This window comes from Cylas formicarius, unplaced genomic scaffold (assembly GCF_029955315.1).
Source record: "Cylas formicarius isolate icCylForm1 unplaced genomic scaffold, icCylForm1.1 PGA_scaffold_10__41_contigs__length_53128322, whole genome shotgun sequence".
NCBI lineage: Eukaryota > Metazoa > Arthropoda > Insecta > Coleoptera > Brentidae > Cylas > Cylas formicarius.
The window spans coordinates 45,014,650-45,039,112 of record NW_026844214.1 but is presented as its reverse complement, the minus strand read 5'-3'; the positions used below and the strand labels follow the sequence as shown (position 1 = coordinate 45,039,112).

Genomic DNA, 24,463 nt, shown 5'->3' with positions numbered 1-24,463 from the left:
TTTATGTCTTGTGACTACAGAGGGCATCTATGTGCATTTTTGGTACGAATTTTTAAAAGTGCAAAGGCATGTCTTTCCTTGCTTGAGCTTTTCCGTAAAATCCAATTGCCTTCGCAGAAGAAAAACCCTCCAAAACCAATTGATATTTTTATTTCGAAGTACTTTTCTATTCTTTGCGTTCGTTTTTTTATTTTTTTAATTGGACGCGGTCAAGGTCAAGAAACAGAACCAATTCACAACATTTTATTTATGAATCATCATACAAGTGCGCACCCGCTCCGAATATCGGCCCGGGCGCATTAAATTTCACAATAATAAATACAATTAAGAAAAAACACATACATTAATATAACTAAATAAAAATGGTAAAGGTCGCGCGGCAGGAAAAACGCATTTTCGCGTTTTCTTAAATGCTCCATCAGACTGGCCGCTCGCGAAGAACATTCTCGAACACGCACACCATCCCGCCCCTCTAACTCTTGATATAAAAATACCGTCTTATATAACCTATCTATACACTGTGTACCCAGATCATCGGTTCTCTGTTTTGGTTCTTTGGTACAAGGAAAAAAAAACGAAAAAAAAAAAAAAAACAGGAAATGTTTAAAAATCCGCACCCCCGAAAATTTTTGTCCGCAGCACTCCGAAAGTGTCAAAAGTCGGACGTCGTGGCTCGTTAAAAATTCGGCAAGTTAAAATTGGTCGGCGGCGACGTGGCGACCGCGCCGCCCCCGCCTCCACCCTCACCTTCGAGGTCGAGGAACGGCATGCAGCCCGGCGGCGTGGAATTCTGGACTGGCGTCGCGACGACGTTGCCGTTGCTCTGCGCGGGTGAGGCCTGCGTCTGCGTCAACATGCACGACGACGGCTCGACGTGCTGCGCGGCGGGTTGCGGCGACCGCGGCGGCGACGGGCTATCGAGGTTGATGACGCCGGGTGAGGCGGGGTACCCGGAACTGGAGACCGACGACGGTCCGGGCGTCGTTGTCGTCGACCGCTGCTGACCCGCGCTCGTCGACGAAATATTTTGAGATTCTTTACAAATAAAGAAAATACATGGTGTTATTAAGGTGGTAAAGTTTTCGAAAATAAAATATATTTTTTTAATATCTGTAATACTATTTTAGATATTTATATGAAATTTAACACACCATGTATAGGGTGGGCCGTTTATCTTCGGACATTACCTTATCTCAGAAACTATAGGAGTCAACAGTTAAATACAAAAGTTAATTGGAGTATTAAAAACTATCAATTTATTTTAATGTTTCATTTTTCGTCGGCGAGTATCAACTTTTTATTTTTTTGCAAGACAAAATACAGGGTGCGGCAAAAAGGTAGGCAGGATTTCAAATAGTGGTTGTTCGGTTTGTAAAACCGGCAACACTGTGTACGCACTCAGTTATCGACATGGCTTGGAGCGGAGTGCATCGTGCTTTCGTTGTCGAGAAGTTTATTAGAAATGAGGAATCAGTAAGAACACCGGAAAATGTGAATGCAGTAAGAGTTTCCGTACAACAGCCTCCAAGGCGTTCAGCTCGTAAGCATGCAGCTGCTCTGGGAATTCCCGATAGAAGTGTTCGAAGAATTTTACACAACTCACTCCAAATGCATCCGTACAAAATGATGGTAGTGCAGGAATTAAGCGCAAGAGATGTTGAAACCCGTACAAATTTATGCCGGGATATTCTTCAAAACATTCCCAGATGCGCTGTATTCATGTCTAGCGATGAAGCTCACTTTCACCTCTCGGGTACCGCAAATAAGCAAAATTTCCGTTATTGGTCAGCAAATAGTCCACAGGAACTTTTCTTCTCTTCACAGTCCAAAAGTCACCGTCTGGTGTGCAATCTCGGAGTTCGGCGTGTGGGGTCCTTACTTTTTCGAAGAAGATGGAATAACGGTAACAGTCAACGGAGATCGGTATTTTGATATGCTTAACAATTTCCTGCGTCCAAAAATGAAAGAGTTGAACAACGATCAAAGAGAACATCTTCGGTTCCAGCAGGATGGTGCTACATCGCACACAACGCGTCGTTCACTAAATCTTCTTCAAGAAATGTTCCTAAACAAAGTGGTGTCAACACGTTCGGTAAACTTTCTCACTTGTTCATTAAAAACTCGCTCCGCTGCGCTCAGCTCGTATCAAATAAACTCGTGAGTCAAATGCCGTTTACCGCTCTTGTTGCATAATATACTATTATAGAAGGTTGTACATCCGTAATATTTTTATTTTTTGAAATATTTCTCTTTAAACACTTGTCTAACACAAATAATATGCTGTTGTCATACAAGTTCAGTTAGTATAAGGCGGCTATGATGGTGTTTAAACAAAACAAGTGCTAGAACACTGCGCCTCCTTGGAGGCGTGTTTTGCTGTTGATTACAGTCATAATATATATTTTTTTGACACATTGATTTATTTACTTATCGTTGCGTATCATATTTACCACATATGAAAAAATCGATATGTTAGAACGTTACATATCTAATAATAAAAACCCGACCCTGGCTCTTGGAGATATAACAAAATTTCAATTAAGGAGGCGCCCAGAAAAAAAAGATCTTCGACTGGATTTACCAACACTTTAGAATATATGGAACCTTGAAGAAAGAAAAAAATAGACGTCGTCATCTTTTGAATGATGAAGAGCAACTTAACATTTTGTTGCATTTTGCAGATAGCTCTGAAGATTCAACCCGAAATGCGTCTTTAGATCTAAATGTCAAAAGAACGATGCTTCGAACGTGCCTTCAAATAAACAACTTAAATCCTATAAATTCTGTCCAGTGCAGAAATTGGAGCAACGGCATAACAACATCAGGTTAGATTTTTGCAACAATCTGAGTCCATATTTACAACCTCAACTAAAATGTTTAATCGGAAAAAGACCTTTTAGCGGCGCAACAAGAATAATAAAAAACATATTGAAGTTACAAGATCAGGTAGAACTTCTGGCAAAGTATGTTGCGCCATTTGGAGGTGCAAAATAATGGGTCCAGTATTTTTTGAACAAAATTTAAATTCCCAACGCTACTCAAAGCTATTAAATACTATTCATCCCTTTGTTGAAAATGAAGTGCCTGGAAGGGAACGGCGAAATTAAATTTAGCAGCAGGACGGCGCTCATAGAAGTCAAGAAATTAGCACCTAAATACGCCTAGGCTGCAAGGAGCCCTGACTTAACTCCCCTAGAACGTTGGCTTCATCTGTAAATATTATTTTTCGGTCAAACAAGGGATAATGCGCAATTTTGTCCAAAAGCTATTGACAAAAATTAATACGAAAAGGACAATCTCTGAAAAGTAACGTTTGGACTCGTTGAATATGATATAGGTACAACAGAAAATCGTGCAAAATTCTCCAAACCAAGACGTACGAGATTATTTCCAATTTTTCTAGTACTAAGTTTAGATTTTACATCAATAGAATTTAAAACTGCTTCAATTTCTGGAGTTCTTACAGGCCCCTGTTTAATAATGAATAATTTCCATATCTGCAACTCCTCATTAGTAAACTCGACTATTCTTTTTTATTTACGGACACAGCCTACTAAAATGATAATCAATAATTATGAAGATTTCAAAAATACACCTCAGAGTTTACGTACTTCGATTTTTTGTATTTTAATAAAACAGCTAAATAATTACATAAGTAAGAAATAATGATAAATAATAATAATTCTCTGCATACTGTCATATCAACGATATTGTTATGACCACAAAGAGGAGGTTTTTCTTTTTGTAAGCGAAAACTGTATATCGGAATGGAAAAAATCAAGAAATTAAATTTCTTTAGAAATGATTGGAGATTGTTAGAATACTTTTTATTTTAAGAAAAATCAGTGGCGTACCATCAATGTCTGCCAAAATAGACAAGTGAAACTTCGTGCGCCCGCCACTGGTACATTAAAAAAAATGTAGTGCACTAAATATTGCCCCTTGATACATAATTGCATTAAAATATCTCAAGTGGTATTACAGATATTAAAAAAAAATATTTTTATTTGAAAACTTTACCACCCTGTATCTCAAAAGTTAAGATGTTTAGGACATATGGTCATACGAAGTTTTTTTTTTAATCGCCCCCTTAAATATAGACATTCAATTAGAAAACACCCTGTATGAACAACCTCTGTACAAGCAACTTTTTTTAGTTGAACTGCAACTTATTTTTTTTAAGTTGAAAATTTTGGCTTAAAGTTAGGGCAATTGAAAAGTAAAATTAGCTGTTCACAACGACACGACCTCAAATGGCAAAAAAAAAATGTTATCGGACTATATCAATAGGAATAGAACAGTTACCAGAATTCTGTTAATTAATTAATTAATATTTTTGTACTTTAAATGTTGTTAAAAGATAAGCTATCCGTTTTAAAGGACATTGTAACGAATATTAAGTTGCTAAATCTACAATAAGTAGATTAAAGCAAGAGCAAGATTAAGCGAATGAAGACGATAAAACATAGTGAAATCGCCAATACAGTGTTTCCTTGGTTCTGTCTTGCAATGTCGAGCTAGCGGATTCATTTAACAATAAATTTAAAAATTATATTACACAAAATGGTTTTTTGCCTAAAGAAACATACGGGATGTTTTCTAATTGAATGACAATAATTAAGTGGCGATTTTTGGGTCCATTTTAAAAAGAAAACTTCATATGAACATATCCCCTAAACGTCTTAACTTTTGAGATACACGACAGAAAAGTTTTGAAAAATAAAACATTATATTTTTTAATGTCTGTAATACCACTTTAGATATTTTAATGAAATTTGGCACTCATGTGTTATGTATCAAGAGGCATTATTTATTGTACCACATTATTTAAAAAAATTCACCAGTGCCGAGCGTATGGAATATCACCGATCTATTTTGGCAGATACTGATGGTACGCCACTGATTTCTCTTTTCATTTCTTTTAATCCGATGTACGGTTTTCGCTTAAAAAAATAAAAACCTCTTCTCTGCATGGAATAGTTTCTTCAGCACGGAAAAATATAAACTTGAAAGCAGTGGCGTGCATTACATATAGGCAAAAAAGCATTGCCTACCCTTTCGTTTATTCAAGACAAACATAAATTGAAAATCTATTTATCTAACAACGCTCATTCATTACATACGACATACTTATTTAAAATGACCTACATATTTTTATTTTTCTATATAGTAAGTTAGTATAGTCTTTATTACGGTTGCAAAGCCGGAAACATCATACAAAACAAACGCCACCTGTTCAACGTCTTATTATTACCTAAAAAACGCATCCCATTATTCAAAGTCGAACGCACGGTCGAAGCTTAAGATTACATTTAAATGGGCAAGCAACGAACACAGTCGGGACCGTCCGATCCGTCGGATGCACTGCGATACCGCGGCCCGCCGCATGCAGTATTGCCAATGCCGATGTTATTACAGAACTATGTAAGAAATCGTCCCACGTTATTTTGGGTAAAAAATGGTTCTCTTGCCTACTATACGCTCTATTTTCTATGTCCTTTATGGGAAAACATAATTAGGGCGTGGCACACCAAAAATTTTTCGCCTGCGGAGCTATTTTTTTCCTCTTACCTAACCTACAATACATTGCACTGCACGCCACTGTTTGAAAGATGTGGTTTATTTAGTGTTGCAGGCATGGAATGAAATTCCTGTGTTAGTTAAACAAAATTCATTTAAACATCTTTCGTCAAAATCAATAGAACATTCCTACTGGCCATTTTTCAGAAGAAGTATGATATTCCTTTGGCAAGATAATTTAGCAGATACTGAAATTATGGAGTGGCAAGTTATCCATCCATTTAACCTGGAAGAAAATACTGAGGAAAAAACGTCGGATGACTCTAATAAAAACATCAAATTCTTTTCATTTGGTATTAGAAAGGCCAAAAGAAAATGACTTATTTTGTAATGAGGTTCTTTTGTTATAAAGAACATGAGACAAAGGTATCATGAGCAGATATATGTAATTGTTTTTTTGTTTTGGCGATTAATGCTGTTTATTTTTTTTAAATATACTTAATAACAACGCTTATATGATATTAATAATAAAATGTTTTCATTTGCAAAATAAAACTGAATTTAATTATTCTACACAGTTTAGTCGGTAAAACAAATAAGTAATAATATTTTCTAGAAGGTCAGTGTTTTTACACTCTTTTTCCATTATAAGCAACCTTTCCCAATAAGAAACTTTTTTATTGAAATTGAAATGTACTATAATAAAATGTCACTAAGAAACGTGTTATATATAGTCTTATATTAAATGATTTGTGCGGATTACTAAACAACAAAACATAATTTTGGAGTCAAAAATGGTGCCATTTTTACACGCAATGCTTATAGCAGGTCAGGCTCGTTCGTAAGGGAATCTCGATTTTTCTGGTATAAGGCAACGTGCTGCAGAGTTAGCGATTTCTGCTATTTCAGGGGGTGTGGATTCCTGGTGCGTCGGTTATTCATTCTCATCCGAATTGAAAAATGCTTGTCTGGAACATATTTTTCTTATAACGGTTAAATTTTTGAACAAACGTTAGGAACAGCTATGGGCTCTCTATTATCACTAGTCATCGCGAATATGTTTATGAAAGCCTTTGGGAAGAAAGCACTCGACACCTTCCATGTCGCGTCACCAAAACTACTCGTTTCAGCAACACGTCGATTCGTTGAAATAAAAGGCAGTATTTTTACACACAACCCTTTAATTCAGTAAGCTCACCAAATTGGTAGAAAACAAGTAACGTAAAAAAGTATGTACAATAACAAAGATAGATATTTAGTGATGTTATAAATTCAACAAGCAAAGCCTCGAATTCGTAAAAAAGAACCGGTCGGGAAAAATTGGCTTGCGATGCCTGCCGAATCCTTAACGATACTAAAGTCCTAAAATTCAGTTTTCTAAAAAGTAACACACATCTATTTAACTCAAAACCTACTTCAAAAGCCACTTAAACCATGCCCTAAGAGGAACCCTTGTCTTCGGTCATAAATTAATAGACAGGCCGATCGTTACCATCAGTAAAATCATAAACTTCCGACTTTTGAATAGGATTGAGAAAAAACACGTGCATCTTAAACTGAAATTCCCCTTATTCTAAAATATTCCACAAAATTGTTCCCTATAAATATTTACTGGCTCTAACATCCTCCCACCTGAGGCCTAGATTATTCTGTAATGAGGCCTCATAGAAATCGAGACAGTTCAGTAAAACATCTAGTCTATACAATAAGGGGATCAAAAGAGAAAATCCAAACAATGCAGAAAATACCCTCATACATAAATCTCGACACTTAAACAAAGAACAAAAATCATTACAAATACATACATATAAAATCAATACATCTTTATACAGTATTCGCAATACCATATCTCTTGGGAGATTTAATTTCGCGCCCACTTCGCGTTACCACTTTCTTAGTGGGTACTTTGCTTTCAATCACTCTCGAATTCGCGACACTTTTTTCCGCACTTTCACTTACTGCTGCTGAAGGTACTGGATCGTTGTTGGTCTCGTTGTTCTGTTGAAGGTGTGTCGATCTGTCACTCGTTAGGTTGAAAATGGAAGGCTCTGAACACTCCAATGGATAAAGACGCTGTATCGGTCGTAAGTATTGGCCTTTACGTGAGATAACCTTGACCAGGCGAACCTTGATATCTTTACCACGTATCATTTCAGCCACTGTCCCCATTCGCCAATTCATGCGTTTATCCTGATCATTCCCTATTAGAACGACTTCTCCCACCGCTATCCGCCGACCTTCTTGACGCTTTTGCAACAATTGAAGCTGTCCCAAGTATTCGCTGCGGAATCTTTTTTGAAGGTCCTCTCTTAACTTGGCTTTATGTAACATTTTCCTGCAAAGAGTTTTCCGATCAGCGTCATCACAATCAGGAACAGCACCGTCCGTGCATCTTGGAATTTTTATATCCATCAAAAAGGGGAGCTCTTTGATCCACAATCGAAAATTATTTGCCATTTCCTCCTCTATCGGGGTATCCCAACCTATAGATTTTTCCCAAGTCTGTTGAAGTAAAATCTTAAGATACAGTGTCGCAGGACAGGTAAATCCTATAGGATCAAATATTTTCTGAGTCAATGACAACATAAACCTTTTTGTCACCGGCCTACTAAGCAGTTCGTCGGGGTGCTCGAGGTCAATTTTAATACCTAATGTGTCTTCGGTGGTGTCCCATGTCATACCAAATACCGGGGTGCCTTTGTAATTGTCTTCTAGTTGCACTTGGCCTGTGTACTCCCACCCTCTTAATTCGAAAGCGCCGTCAGCCATTATCAGAGATGCCTCTTCGATAAACTTTCTTAAACTCTTTGCATATTTATTTTTAGCAACATCTCTAGGGGGTTAACTCAGACCTAAACCAAACCCTTCTACAGCCAACGATATATGCTGTTCATTTTCAACTTCAATTTGAAGATCGTCTCTACCAAATCGCGCCTTTAAGCAGTCTACAATCTTCGAATTTTTACTACCAGTCGCGGGAAAACTGTCCACTAATTGTCTTGCCCGGCTTCCCGGAACTGTGGCCTGGATTAAATATTCGACCTTATCACTTAATTCCAAATTAAGGTCGTCGTCAATTTTCTTAAATTGGGACCAAAACGGAAGCCAGTCTTTAATTGTCCCATCAAACCTTTTAAATTCTAGCACCGATAAGTTAAACTTACGCTTACCTTGCTCTATAGCTGTGTTTTTACCGCTACATGAGTGGTTAGATCTCACCTCGTTAGCCATCGCGGGTGGCTTGAAAAACTCCTCACAGCGCACACACAAATCACAAAACTTATATTCGTAGGTGTCGTTACTTTCAGCCTCTGTCACCAAATCTTTTTCACTAGCGTCTTCTCCCAGCATCGTATTGTAAATCTCCTCATCCAGTTTTTTGAGACTTTCATGTTTTTGCTGGAGAATGTTCCAAGAAACCTGCACTAGCCGACGTTCCACTTCGGTTTTAGATAGCAAATCTAAAAGCTCATTTGCTACCTTCGTGAAAGAAGTGCGTAGTACTCTGCGATTTTTCTTTAGTTTTTCCATATTTAAATAACAATAACAAACTGTCTAAACATCAAGTTTGTTTTCGCTAAGTTCACTGAGTATCGCTTCGCTCACTAATTAAAACAATCTTTCACTTTTCACGTGAACTTATCTTCGAACAAAACTAAAACGGTAAGTCACTGTCCTGTCACGGTCGCCACTAAAATATGTCGCGTCACCAAAACTACCCGTTTCAGCAACACGTCGATTCGTTGAAATAAAAGGCAGTATTTTTACACACAACCCTTTAATTCAGTAAACTCACCAAATTAGTAAAAAAAACAAGTAACGTACAATAACAAAGATAGATAATTAGTGACAAGTAACAAATTCAACAAGCAAAGCCTTGAATTCGTAAAAAAGAACCCGTCGGAAAAACTTAGCTTTCGATGCCTGCCGAATCCTTAACGATACTAAAGTCCTAAAATTCAGTTTTCTAAAAAGTAACACACATCTATTTAACTCAAAACCTACTTCAAAAGCCACTTAAACCATGCCCTAAGAGGAACCCTTGTCTTCGGTCATAAATTAATAGATAAGTGTTCGCCAGGCCGATCGTTACCATCAGTAAAATCATAAACTTCGACTTTTGAATAGGATTGAGAAAAAACACGTGCACCTTAAACTGAAATTATTTATTCTATTCTATTCTTATTCTAAAATATACCACAAAATTGTTCCCTATAAATATTTACTGGCTCTAACATTCCATCTAAAACTAAAACTATGGAAACACTACGTTGATTTTACTTTTGTTATTTGGCCTCATGATCAAGAATCCCTACGAGATTTTCTTAGCCATTTAAACTCATTGCACCCTACTTACGTGTTACCATTGAATTAGACACTAGTAATAATCTCCCATTCTTAGATATTATCAATAGAAAATCAGACACAACATTGGGTGAAATCGATGAAATCGAATTTTTCGAAAGTATCTGCGCTCGTATAAAAATTTTATATCTCGATAACGATAGGTTCTATGGGATCGCCGTTGGTACAGAAATAATCGCCGTCGAAAAAAAATTTTTTTTTTGTCTGTTTGTCCGTTCTCCGTTCTCGTCTTTTGGGTTTTCCTGAATAATTTTAGAACCGTTACAGCTACAAAATTAAAATCTGCCTCCTTTTTAACCCTTTAACCCTCAACGAGGCACATAGGCTAATAAGAAATGTCCCTGACCCGACGCCGGTATCCATCTTTTTTTTCGCGATTTTCGACTGTTTTTTGGACCTTCCTATGAAATACGATAAGCGTCCGAAATTTGAAACAATCGACTTCATATTTGGCATATGTATGCAGCTTTGCCCCGTGACGGAACCTATTGAAAATGAGGTCGGGAAGTATTCTAAAATAATAAAAAATCGCGTATGCAAGGAACTACAAAAAAAACTTATATTGTTGACAATTTTTCAAAAATACACAGGGTGCGCCACAAATTCAAAAAAACTTAAAAATGGGTCCCCGTATTATTGAAAATTGGATATAACTGAAAGACTATGATTCAGATCTCACTTTCTTTTATACTGCGATATAGGCCGCATAGACAGCAAAAACTTTTGTATAAGTCCGTGTCCACATTCAAACGGTAGAAAGTATTTTTTTCAATGTTTGAATTTTTTTTTTTGGAAATTTTAGCTTACAGAAAAATATGTTTTCAAATTATAGGCAAAAATCTAAAAGACCTAGAAAATTATTCTTTCCTTATTATTTACTTTATTCCTTTCTTTGGTTTCCGAATTGTGGCTTACCTTTTTTACACTTTAACTTTCAAATAGCCCCAGTGTAATAATATAGCAGTTGGTCAAACATTGCTTTAGTTACACGGAATATATTGTTTTTAAAAACTGAGGAATTCTGACAGTATGTGCATATTTAGAAATCATTGTGGAAGTTATTCCAGAACTGCTGCAAAATATTCCATTCGTCCAATGTTATACTGTTTACCTACAGCAAAGATAGCTCCCCAAGCATGTAGCTATTAGATAATATGTGACCCTACTACGTGCCGCAGGGTTGATATTTTCCTGCAGAAAGTAATGAGTTTCCACCTCCACCTCTCCAATCTGCGAATGGGACCAATGATTCTTATTAAAGCTATTTAAAGGATTATAAAAATATGAAAATTTTGCATTAAAGAAAATGGTCATTAATTTGAATGTTACTATTAAAAATTTGTTACTTGTCATTTATTTGCTTATTTCGAAAAGGCAGAAAAAAGACAAATATACAGGGTGCACAATTTAAAAAATAAAGCGGTGTCTGATAACTTTTTAACCAGGCTAATTAAGAAGGCAAAATTGACTTCTACGGGAAAAGGACAGTTCTCACATTTTCAATAAGTTATCTTATAAATGGGATAGCTCTAAAAGGGCTATAAAAGTGTTATTAACAGCATCTTTAGTTTCGCGAAAAAGTGGTACACTGTCGCGAAAATCGCAACTCTCTGTCCATAAAAATAATGGAAATATCCCGCAAAAGTACCGAAAATGGGACAGCCTGGATTTTACTTTGTGTCCTTTTAAATTTTTCAATTAGTTCACTGGCGAAGATCCTCACAGCTTCTCAATAATTTATCAAAATAATGATAATTACCATTGCTGACCGACCTTAAAGCAACAGGAGCAAAATAATTGCAAGAGAAATGTAATTTGTTTAAAATTAATTAATTAATTTTAAATTATGTTATTCGATACGCGGACCCCTGCCTCGTAAATCTTAAAATGGAAAAGCAAAGTACTAAAACTCTTTGTACCAAACATCACTCGAATATCGTCTATCGCTATTTAAAAATAAAAAAAAATAGGCATCAATTTTTATTATTTCACCGTGTATTTCGAAATCGAAGCGACATTCCAAAAAAAAAAATATCACATTTTTAGCTTAAAATTAGGTGAGAATTCTCCTCTGCAAACTTTGATTGACGAGGAACAAAATGCGACGCGGCATGTTTTATTTTTACTTTCTTGCGCCACTCACCGATAAACTTGATAGTCGAATCGGGCTTGGGGGGTGGCTTCCTTTTCGCCAAGGGCTCGTCGTCGTCCGAATCAGACAACGTCAAGTCGACTACCTCGCGCTTCTTCTCCGGCAATTTCGGTTTGTCAGTGGTGGAAGAAGCCGTCGAGTTCGAGCTCACAATTTCTAGGGGAAAAAAGAGACCATTTTAGGCCGCGCACCGAGGGATACATGAAGTTCGTTCTCACAGTCAGTTTGGAACAAGTATAACACTGTTTCCAAACTATTTCAAACCACCCATATGAACAGTAAAATTTTCCATATTGTCTTGCTAGTTTATAGTACATTGAACTCGAACTTCCCTAACTCCAAATATTCCCTAAATCGAGTTTCTGTAATTCGAATATTTCCAAAACTCGAAACAACGCATAACAGTAACCGAGGCAGCAACCAAGTCGAATTTTTATGGGAAACACCTACAGCAATTTCGGGGAATTACCAAATCGGCGCCAGATAAAACTTATAAGATTTTATCAGTTGTAGTTAGCGTGGTAAAAATTGTCAAAAGTTTTGTAGCGATATCAGTCGGGGACTAATATGAAATCAATGCAAAATGAAATCAACCGTTTTGAAAAACAAAGACTCCAAGAGAAAAAGGATTACAAATGTTACTGCGGGTCACTACCGCACGTAACAAAAATCTTTCTCTCTTGGGAACTTTAAATAGAAAAAAAGCTAAAGAATGCGCGGTTGCCTCCGGTCGCGAAGATTTCTGAACTAGTGTAGAGTGCCTAAGTAAATTTAAGAAAAGGCGTAATATTGCCCAAATGTCGATTTGTCTTGAAAGTGCTTCCACCAATTTACAATCTAAGTTTTTCCAAGATTTAACCGGACAATACCGCGAAAAAGCTATTTTTAATGTAGATGAAATGGGCATTTTTTTATTGTTAACCCAACAAAACATTTGCGTATAAAGGTCAAAAATGCTTTGGTGGCAAAAACAGCAGAAAAGTTGAAATTGCTAGTTATCGTCAAGTCAAAAAACCCATGTTGTTTTAAGGGCATAAAAGCACTTGATTTCGACTTTGAGTACAACAACAAAGCGTGGATGACACGTGAAATTTATGATAAGTCGCTCAAAAATCTAGATAAAATCTTTGTTGACTAAAATCTGAAAATTCTATTTGTTGAGAATGGACCAAGGGATTATTCAAAATCTTAAGCAACATTATAGGAAACGAATTGTAATGGAAGTTTTGGCCCATATGGAAGAATCAACTCCTACAAATGTGTCATTGCTTGATGCAATCAGGGATTTAAATAACACCTGGATCTACATGAACATTTTTTTTTCACAGCCTGTATTAAATCAAATCATTAGAGAGAGAAATTTGGTTACAATTTGTTGCGAATTTTAAATATAATGTTTCCAAAATTTGCAGTATGGCAATAGCATAATTTCTGAATACCATGAAATATTCACTTTGGCAATGTTTACTGTTAAGTTCATGTAACACCCTGTACCTGTACTGTTTTCTGTAAGAATAGTCGCAAACTAACCGATATTGTCCTCTATAATTTCGATTGAGTCGTCGATGCTAATACTAGTGGGGGCGGTGGCCGCCTTCTCAGACTTGATAGGCTTTTTCTCGGTCTGACAGCTCCACGAGCCATCTTTCAGTAACTGGATCTCGTTGCACTCAGAAGCCAGCATGGCCGAATTGAGCACCTCTTGGAAGTATCTGCAACAAAACACAAAACATTAAAGTAAAATTAGATTACCTGGAGAACTAAAAACCAATAAATATAAAATAATATATACAGTTCCTCCCCCCCCTATTTTTAACATTTCCATAAGTTCTTCATAAGACATTCTTTTCTTTTCTCTATTTTTATTTATGTATTTTTTGTAATTACCTAGTCTAATTAGTAATTAATTTCAACTAGTTTGGTACTTTGTATTTCACCAAAATTATTGCAACTTACAACTAAGTCACGTTGCAGAATTTAAAAAAGAACCAAAAAATAAAATAACGCTAATAATAGTAATAATAATTGTCTTGCTGAATTAATTGAATGTGTTCAAGATTGAATCGCTTCAAAATAAGGTGTCGCATGACCCACTATTCTATTAACAAAAATAAATCGAAACCATGTCAACTCGTAATTTTGAGTTACGGAAATGTCCTTTTCCATAAAAAAGAGAGTTGTCTCATACAATACCATCCCAAATTTCATCGCAATATACCAAACGATTCAAAAGTTAGAGGAGGGCGACGGACTTTATTTTCTCACTCAATAATAAAATTGTTTTTTTTAAACAACATAACTAATTTTGGAGAGTACGTACTGTCATTGGTATTTACAGAAAATTCTCAGTTCTATCTTTTTTATTAAACGTAATCCTCGAAATTATTTTACTTTTTCATTAATAAATCATAATTTTTGCAATAGACAACTCATATAAAAGAACTACACTTTATGCGTAATTAAAAACTAAATCTTTTTTTAATACATATTTAATATAGGTTAAAATTGTTCCTATCATTAATAAATATAACCTAAAATAAAATAAAATATTTTTTCGATTCTATAATTTTTGAATTAGACATTTTTTTAATGATTATAATAATAGGCAATTTTGTAATAAAAGGCATTTTGTGAACATCATTTAATATATTTTAAAAAGAAACTTCCACAGACTACTGTAATACTATTTACAAAACTTCTGGATTCCTCCTGCGTCGCCTGTGGTTGAGTCGAAATTGCTAACGTTTCGCCAGGCATCTTGTTGGCTTCTTCAGAATTTAAATGAAACCGTTTCAGTTAAGTTTTTTACCCTATTGTTCTTTAATAAAACATTTTTTTAGCAAAATTTATAAGATTTGTACGATTAAAAAACAAAATAATGCCTTTAAATATTGACTTGAAGATAATCGCAAAAATGCCGATTTACCGTGTTTGTCAAGAAATATATGGGTAAATGACTTTAGTGTTGATACTTTCGTTGTAACCTATTTTTTCTACTCCTTACACAAAAATATCCAAAATGAGTGTATGAACAAGTTTATAAACGTAGTTCTACGCGAGCATTAGTTTTGAATGACTTCAAAATATCATCAGTGTTTTAAATATACCGAAAACGTTTGATAGCTCCCAAACCGTGACTAAAGTAGCCGAAAGGTTCGAATTGTCTTGCGATAGTGTTTAATTAGGTCGTCGTTTTAAAGTGACCCATGGCGCACGTCTGATTAGTGCACAATTGGATATTTTAGAGTAGGAAGTGGAAAAAATAAGTCAAAAAAGGAAGGTATCCTAACACTCCAGTCAGATTCATAACATTGACCTGTGTATTTCTTACAAAATGTGCCTATAATCGTCTTTGTGAGAATATCGCGCCCTATCTACCGAAAATCAAAAAACAAACTTCGGACAAAACCTGACGTTTTAACAATAAATAGAAAAATAATGCTGTTCCTTTAGGATCAAACTAGCTTCCTCTGCGCCACTAGTAGGTTGAGGTGGACGTCATTTTTGGTGTTAAAAAGTCTTTTTTTTCAAGGGCATCTTACTTCTGGATTTCTTAATTGTGTGTTAATTGTGCCTGAATACTTTTTGAGCACCAGGTATATATACTTTGTTCCCATTTTTTTCTTCGATTCAATATGTAGTTTTTCTATTTTGTATTAATAAAGCTTTTTTTTAGAACACATAATAAAGTCAATATATTATATTAAAATTATTTCTTCATATATTGTTATCTATTATTTTTTTAATTTATTTCTCTTTCCACTCAACGTATGTAAAATGCAAAATACATAAAAAAAAGCTCTCACCCGTCGATCACCAAATTATCGTACAAGGCGGGCTTGTCGCAGACGGGACAGTTCCACGTCGGTTTGCGTTCATTCATCTGTAGGAAGAGCGACGCGTCGAAACATTGAAGATGGTTGCACGTGATTGGACGGCAAGGCGTTGCCATCCGCATCTTGCCCAGCGGGCACATAAGCGACACCCTCAGGCTGGTAGTCGCGATCTCACCATCGCCGTCGTCGTTCAGTTTTTCCTTAACTGAATAGGGGCGAAAAAAAAAAAGATTTCGCTGCTCTATGTTACCACATAGCTACTAGATATATCGCTTGCTGTAATACACAACTCAAAAATATGAAATAAAACGTTATGGGCATTTGAAAATTTCCACAGATTTTCATTTTAAATTACTATAATTTTCCAAAGAAACTTCCACGGGCTAACGTAATACTTTTTACAAAACTTCTGGATTTCTCCTGCGTCGGTTTTTGCAGTTTCAGTCAAGTTCTGAAGAAGCCAACAGGATGATTGGCGAAACGTCGGCAAACAAAGTATTAAATTACTATAGTTAGAAATAGCTTCATTTACTTGCCTTTAGTTAAGTCCCCACAGAATCAAGACCAGGGTAAATACTGAGTTAGAAGAAAAACTGGAAAAATTTGTAGCAAATTGTACTTTTCTAACTTTAGTTGGAGTTGCGGTATCGCACTTAGGGTAAAACTCATTTTTTAATCACTAGGCGTCACTTTAAAAAATAAAATGACTGTTATTATTAAAACATAATCAAGTAAGAATTTAATTTTTCTAGAGAGGACAAATTTAGAATTTTTTTGAGTTGTGTCACTATTGCATTCTGCCAGCGATATTGACCAGAAATCTGGTCTCTAATAAATAACATCTGTCTTTTCAAACCAACCAATACCAATTGCAGTTTGAATGTAGCATTTTTAGAGCAGAATTGTCTCAAATTATGCGCAGATCTTGTTAAATGTTCTAGCAAAACGAGTTATGTCTGTGGAGATCACTGTTTTAAAAGAAAATGGTGTCAAATGCAGCTTAGTCCTTGGGGCACTATATTATCCGATACCTATATGCAAGTAAACAAAAAATTGCTTACTCAGCGCGCGAGTGTGATCGGAATGCTTCGCCCCCTTGTTCTTGAGCCGCTGCAACAGATCCGACGAGGTAAGTTTGTGGACCAGGGCGACGGTCATCGCATAGCCTCTGCCGTAGTCCGCGGCCCAGGAGACTGTGATCTGATTCGCCACCGTGGGACTCAGCTTGACCATCTGGGTGATGTTCACCGGCCTGGGCGGACGTTTCGGCTCCACCCCCGGTTTATTCGTCGGGATCGGATTCTATCGGAACCGCGGTAAATCGATATTTTGGTATACGATACAGGGGTGTTGAGGGTTCCAATAGGGTCGAACGATTCACGGTTGGCTTAACCCTTTTGGGATGCGAAATGGTAAAAAAAGCGAACACGATAGGCAACGACCCACTGTGAAGACTTACCGCAGGCTATCGTGTCGTCGGTTCCGGAAAGGGCCAAGTTTATTACACTCGCGCTTGAAACTCGCAGACTTGCGGAATCGGCTCTGTTCGAATCTCAAATGTCAAAAAACTTCCTCCTTTTCCTGTGCGGTTGCGCACAAGCCGTCACATGGGTTACGCGGGTTTGAGAAACTGGGCGAACGCGCAAATTTAAATTAGCGATCCCAAAAGGTCTCTAACCCGACTTTTGAAAATAGAAACAATGGATTCTGAACAAGGGGCATATAGAGATAAATGGTATATAAAGATAACACTTTTATTGGGAATACGTTTAAATTAAGGCCAGCAGAAAATTTCTACGATGTATAATTTAGTATAAACATTTTTAGTTAACTTTTCCAAAATTATGGAGTCTTAAATATCAGACAGAAAATATCTAAGTAGAAAAAGTTGTTGAGTAGGAACTGTAGCACCTTGCCAAGAGGAAATCCATTCCGATCCGATTTTTGGCTTACTGTATTTATTAACAAAAGAAATGTTCTTCTGCAAATGAAAGTAGGGAATCACTTAGGCTTCAGTAGGCCGACTGTGCCTCCTGCTAGACAGAAATCTCAGTCCTTCATTGCAAATCTAGAAAGTGATTCCACATTTGCCCAAAAATTGCACTTTAAGACATTAGTTTTTTTTAAATAACTGCTGTTTAAAATTTCAACATCAGGTAAACATTATCAAAAGGACTTATTTATTGGCCTACGACGTATTATAGATTTAGCCAATCAGAAACTTTCTTGGAGATGTCTTCAAAATTAATTTATTTTATCGTAACGTAAATCTTGTAAAGTATATCAATAATTTTCAGTGCCAATTTGATAACTGAGTCCTATGCTGAAACACGAAAACGCATTTGGTAGAGAGGGACAAAAATTGCAACAAATTGCGTTGCACAATTGTAAGAAAAATTACAAAATTAAAGTGCGCGTCTGTATCCGTTTCTACCTAAAGAAGGGTAATTGTTTGAATGTGGCATAATGTTGCAGTCTTTCGTTAGTTTTAATTAGTTTCTGTTTTTCTGTTGTTGAGTTGATAGACGAGAGAGGATAGAGCAAAAAACATATTTATACTATTATTTAAAAATATCCCCGAAAGGGAGAGTATAATTATGCTTGCATATTTAATACACGTAGAATTTATATTCTAAAATTATAATTAGAACATTGATTTTTTTTTTAATAAATACGATCATCATGATTTTATTGTTAAGCATTTCCATCTCTATCTGATAAAAATAACGTCAAAATATGAAGCTTATCGGCAAAATCGGCAATTGAGGTCGTTCATACAAAACCTCTTATAATTAAATATTGAGAAAAAAATTTTAGACTTCTCACTCAACAACACTAACTTTTTCTGATTTTGGACGAATAAAAAATGCAAATGTCTGGATTTGAGTGAATTCTTGCGTTAACTATATGTATAGTATCAGCCAAAAATGCTGGATTTATCAACGACTTCCAAACATGTTTCTTCTTTTCTGATTTCATTTCTTTAGGAGTGGGTCTTTCAGCTTACCAAAAATTTTCTGCGAGGAAATTTAAACGACGAAGTTTTTCCAATAGCAAGATGCCTCTTGGCATACGAGGTGTATTCAAAAAGTAAGTTTTATCAAAAAGTACGTATTTATTTATCAAAATTAATGTTGTCCCCTTCAAAGTAATCCCCCAGATATGATACACTTGTGCCAACGTTTTTTGCAATCGTCGAAGTATATCTGGTATAGCCTGAAGTTCTTCCAGCGATTTTTTCTTTATCTCCTCAATGATTCCATACCTCCTTCCTTTCATGGGTTTCCTAAATTTTGGGAACAGAAAAAGTTAGACACAAGCATCAATGAGTGAACAGCTGCATTATCGTGATGCAAAATCCATGAATTGTTTTCCCAAAATTCCAGACGTTTTCTTTGTATTACTTCCCGCAAACGGCGCATAACTTCATTGACCGTACGACTTTGTGGTAACAACTCTTGATGTACTACGCCAAGACAATAAAAAAAAAAGCAGTAAGCGAACGTGACGTGCTTTTTTCGGTCGTGGCGATCTTGGGTTCTTCCATTGGGACGACTACGTTTTGGTTTCGACGTGACAACCCATGATTGACTATGACCTTTTTGAGCATATCAAGATCATCAATGACGTCGTTTAACAGCTCTTGAGCAATGCTGGTTTTGTCCAAAATTAAGCAGTTTCGGAACAAAACTTTGCTGCTACATATATCATGCCAAAACTTCTTCAACACTTTCATCAGTTGTTGACGTGCTGGGGCGTCCAGACCAAGGTTCGTCATCGGCGTCTTCTCGGCCGTCTTGGAACAGCTTAACAGCTTGTACCACTTATAAACAAACTTTTTTCTTGCACAAAGTAGATTCACCATAGGCCGTTGTCAATATTTCAAATGTTTTGCAGCACTGCATTCCATTTTTACAAAAAATTTCATGCAAATTCTTTTCTCCATTTTTTTTTTGACAGCAGAAAATCGCCGGGCACAAAAAACACGTCTAACTCTTCTGTCTCACAAAAAAAAATATTGAACATATATTAGGGATATGAGTACCAACATAATTTTAAAAAATATGGAAAATCCAATGAACATAGCCGGCCCAATTACAAAAGTCATCTTACTTAATGAACACCCCTCGTACATTTTTCTATTGATCTTAAGGAAAAAATTATAGCGTTCTATTAATATGGGAACAAAAAGGAAAACTACAAAGCAAGAAGAACGGAGAAATAAAAGAATTAGTCAACGCTGTCCAGCCAGACTTTAGCAGACTTGCAGCCAGCAGTTTGGTGGAAGCTGACATTTAAACTGGACGGCCAAGGATTGGAGAAAGGTATTTAGTGATGAGTTGAAATCTGGTATCTTCGGTAGTGATGGTGCGCAGTTCATACATCGCCCTGATAACAAAAGACTTGACCCCAAGTATGTTCTGGTTAAGCATGGTTAAGTTGGTTTGGAGTGGCTTTTCTGCCTATGGCCTGCGTTAGCGCCATGCTTAGAACGATGGCGCAAAATGTATGAGTCATTCTTTTTCAAAACTCACCGGAAGAGGACATAGTTTATTGTTGACTTTGACCATGATCTGAGGCGGAAAACAGTCCTCCTGCTCGCAGGTGGTTTCGAGCAGACAAAACCTGAGCTGCACCTGCTTGATGTAGTCGCATTTGACGGCGGGCCTGATATCGCGCGAGCTCGCTATGTCCGTCGCCTGTTGCGGCGTAAGGTGAAAGTAGAACGGCTGCTCTTGCATGCGTTCGTTTCGTTGCGGAACCAGCGTCGACGGTTTGATCAGATCGGCTGTGCAAAAAAAAAATGTGCGGAAACGGCGCAGTCGATACGATCGAACGCCCTACCTAGGATGTCGTAGAACGGCAACCGCCTGAATCGTACATCCGGATGCACAGGGAAGTTTCCAGTCATGACGTTCGGTTTCTGCTGCGCGTACTGGGGGTAATATATGTTCTGGCCCATGCCCTGCTGGTTGTACATGGCCGTTTGCCGAGTCTTTGATTGAAGCACAGAACAAAATAGACACAAGATTGCGGAGAAGTATTTGCAGAGAGAAAAAAAACATATAGCTACTAGACATATCCAGAACTTGCCCGCACGAACTTTTGAAACCATAATGAAAAAATGTTGGGAAAGGCAGTTCAATATGCGAACGCGAAGTGATTTAAAATTACATATTCAAGTAATAAAACCCATCATCAATAACAATTAGCGGCGTTCAACAACCAACATGGTCAATTCGAGAGTTTTAGGTTTGGATGGGCTATTTTTACTGAAGTGTTTTATCAAAACATGCCCAGATCCCGTTAAAAGTTCATACAAAAAAAATAGATGTGGGCTTTTTAGAAAAAAAAAAAAGGACAAAGTGCATGTAAAAACAGTTTATTTTTTAAAATTTCTTTCTATACACACATATTGCAATTTCTTTTTTTTTCGCAGCCTTGTTAATTTAAAAACGTTTGCATAGGGCAACAATTACTTAAAACTGCGAATGTTCACCGGTAAGAAATTTTTAACGTATTGCTTTATAACATGGCGCAAATTTGCCGCAAGTTTCATGATTGCAGAGTTTGAGCAATATGAATAAAAAATATATAAAAGTCTAAATGCAACAAAAAGTTTGGAGTGGCTTTTACTAATGATGGTTTAAAAATAACGAAACCCCCAAAGGGATTTATGACTGCTTCATGTGATCAAGTACAACAAGTAGCGTTGAGAATTTGTTTTGGGTAGAAATGCGATTTTCTTTGGAAAATTCCTGAATTATCCTGAAAGAAGTTTGTTGGCAAGGCAACGATGTTTCCTAATTCATGCAATAAAAACGAAGCAACTTTAAATGCAATAAACATTTTTTTTAAGGAAAGGAAAAATGTACTGTAAAAACTGTAAATAACTAAAAATTGCGTTCGCAACACCATAATATTAGAACTCAATCGGGCACTGAGCCACAGAATAAAAATTGCATCGGCCAATTGAAGAATTTTGCAATTTTGATACTTGATTTTGATTCTTGATACTGTATGTTCTAATGTATTGTTCTTCAAACCTTTACATTCAAATGGTTAGAACATTTGCTATTTTCTCAACAGATTTGGGTGATGTTTAAAGTTGAGAAAAAAAAAATTCAAAATTTGAAAGGAACCAGTGATGTGTCCCTACCCGAATTCTTAAAAAAAAGCTTTTAATATTCTCGGGACTCGATCAATTACCTGCCCTCAAAAATTTTAATATTAATATTTAATCGGGCATTCTTCATCGTTGCGGGCTACAAGAATATATTGACATAATTAAAGAGATTTCCAAAGACAATGCACACCAATAGCAAAAGACATACAATTAAAAAAGTGAGTATTTAAAAACGGATTATAAAACAGTGAATCGAAAAAAGCAAAGAAAAAAGATCTGGCAAGAAAACATTTAAGGATCCACTCAAAAAAAACTCTCCAAAACAAATTAATTTCAGTTAATTCCAAAGTTAACTTTGCTTTTGAGCATTGAGCATTTTAATGTCTTGTCTTGTCCAACCCAAAGCTTTATCACATATATTTTTAATAAAAATAAAAAACTTTATAGTAATTTCTTAACTAAAGTATTTCAGAAGCATCGGCTTGCAATTTGTATACTTAAAATCTTCTGAATAATTTTTAGGCCTAAAATGTTGTTGCGTATCTATACTCTCACTTACCACAGCTATTTGCCTAGTATCAACATAAGGATGAACTGTGGCCGTAGCCCTGGTAACATTAGTTTGTTGTTGAGGCATAGTGCTACTCAACTGAGGAGATGAGTTGGACTCTTGAAGAGCAGGTGATGTAGTCTGTGCAGGAGCGCCAGCTAAAGCTCCACCTTGCCTGAAAGAATAACTCGTATAACTGTGGCACTAACTAATCACAACTGGATGTGCCATAAAAAAGGTCAAACTCGAAACAATAATGCTTCACTATAATTTGGATCATAGAATTTTACATTTATTTTACTTGTCGTTTGCATTTTAGAATACGACTAAGCGCTTGTGCTAAAACTTAAGGAATCCTGATTAGATTTTTAAGAAAATTGCATGTTACTTACTTGGAAAACAAATATTTTAAAATAAAACATGCCTCAAAAACTTTCCCTCAACAAAAATTAAGCAAAAACGTATAGTATAACTACCTGAACAAAATATCTCGTAACGACATTCCATTTATCAGAAGGTATGTTGATGTTTTATATTAGCAACAACTTTCATTTAAAAAAGCAATTAATGAAATCGAAAAAACATCATCCGCTGTTAACTCGAGTTCCACCAAAGATAATAAATTGGTAAGTCTTTCAAATCAACTGACGCTACTGACAAAACTTGAGGCACGATACGTCACGTATTACGTAAAACAGTATACATTAGACTCAAAACGGAAAACACGTCTCTACATCTTATTAAATTAACTAATCTAATTACCAGATTTTCTTTGCAGGAAAATAGCTGTGTAGAAGAAAATTACAATTTTAAACAATAATTTGGTGGTTATAAATCAAAATAAACCTCTTGGTAAATTAATAGATAGGACAAAAATGGAAAAGGACAAGGGAAGGTTAATTAACACAATTACTGAATAATGCAGAATAAATACAGAACAAAAATTGAAACATACTTTAAGACAACACCTCAATATACTCTTCAGTCATTCCACCTTTTTACAGTTTTGTTCATTCAAGGAATAATGTAGGGCACAATTTACAAGAAAAACAAACAGGTAACGTTTTTTCAGTACTTACTTAAGCAAGTTTAATTATAGTATTTTGATAGCATTATGAAGAATATTCCTCCTTTAAAGGTGTTTGTCAGAATTTTATTTAAATTTTATAACATTTAAGTATATAAAATTTTAATTGACAATAAAGTCAAGGATTAAGGTACTCAATGAAATGTCAAATATCTTATAATTGTCTTACAAAAACAATCCATTTATCAAGTTCGAAAATAAAATAGTCAAATAGACTTACGATTGTATTGTCTTGTAAAGGTCTCTAATTTTCTGATGAATGGGGTGTGACCTTACTCGAAGAAGTTCCAGTGCTCTCTGTTGAAGTTCCGTTTTCCTGCCAGACTTATTTCGGCCAGCAAATCCAAGAAGCATTTGCAGTTCTGACACTCGAAAACTTATAAGCATATTCTAAAAATAAAGAGAGGGTGAACAAGCCAATATTATTTGGATGTTTCGGATAATACCCGCAGTTCATCAGTGTTCTCGGACATCTCCTAATCCTGGTTGTTTGACGACCGGTTATTAACAGAAATATCACCAAAACAATTTCGAATACAATCATTAGAATGAAACACCGAAAGGAGCCTTTGATCTTTAGTTACCCCAAATATGGAAATGCACCTTTGTCAGTCTTGACTAAAAAATGTTCAATTTTTAATTCAACCCTTTTATGTCCACACAAAAAAAAATCCCGGGAACTTGAATTTCCTACACGCATCACAAAATCAGTCCTGGAACATAGCCATAGAATACAAAATTGCCCGTAGATAGATTCTTGAAGTAAGAATAAATGTTAATTTTGATTTGGTAACAACGCGAATATTCGATTTTTAATTTTTAGTTA

The 24,463-nt window shown here is 35.9% G+C and overlaps 1 protein-coding gene across 2 annotated transcripts; it reads right to left on the bottom strand.

Moving 5' to 3' along the window:
• Positions 1–232: 232 nt before the first annotated feature.
• Positions 233–24,338, bottom strand: LOC132708045 (E3 SUMO-protein ligase PIAS4). 2 transcript variants are annotated; one of them, XM_060680150.1, is made up of 10 exons: positions 24,084–24,338; positions 23,858–24,027; positions 22,560–22,725; positions 20,719–20,869; positions 20,409–20,662; positions 16,935–17,175; positions 15,844–16,078; positions 13,568–13,749; positions 12,029–12,193; positions 233–1,035 (listed from the first exon to the last, which is right to left on the bottom strand). In XM_060680150.1, exons 1-10 carry the CDS (start codon positions 24,108–24,110, stop codon positions 677–679), a joined length of 1,950 nt encoding a protein of 649 aa, XP_060536133.1. In that variant the 5' UTR covers positions 24,111–24,338; the 3' UTR covers positions 233–676. The 2 variants fall into 2 exon arrangements, with proteins under 2 accessions (XP_060536133.1, XP_060536141.1); XM_060680158.1 differs by lacking the exons at positions 23,858–24,027; positions 24,084–24,338 and adding an exon at positions 23,027–23,165.
• Between the last annotated feature and the right edge of the window lie 125 nt (positions 24,339–24,463).

Excerpts from the sequence above, each read along its gene's own strand:
- LOC132708045 (XM_060680150.1), bottom strand. The coding sequence starts at position 24,110 with ATGTCCGAGAACACTGATGAACTGCGG. Across the intron at positions 22,726-23,857 it reads CTTTACAAGACAATACAATC|GCAAGGTGGAGCTTTAGCTG; the intron begins GTAAGTCTATTT and ends TTATTCTTTCAG. Across the intron at positions 1,036-12,028 it reads TTCGACTATCAAGTTTATCG|AATCTCAAAATATTTCGTCG; the intron begins GTGAGTGGCGCA and ends TTATTTGTAAAG.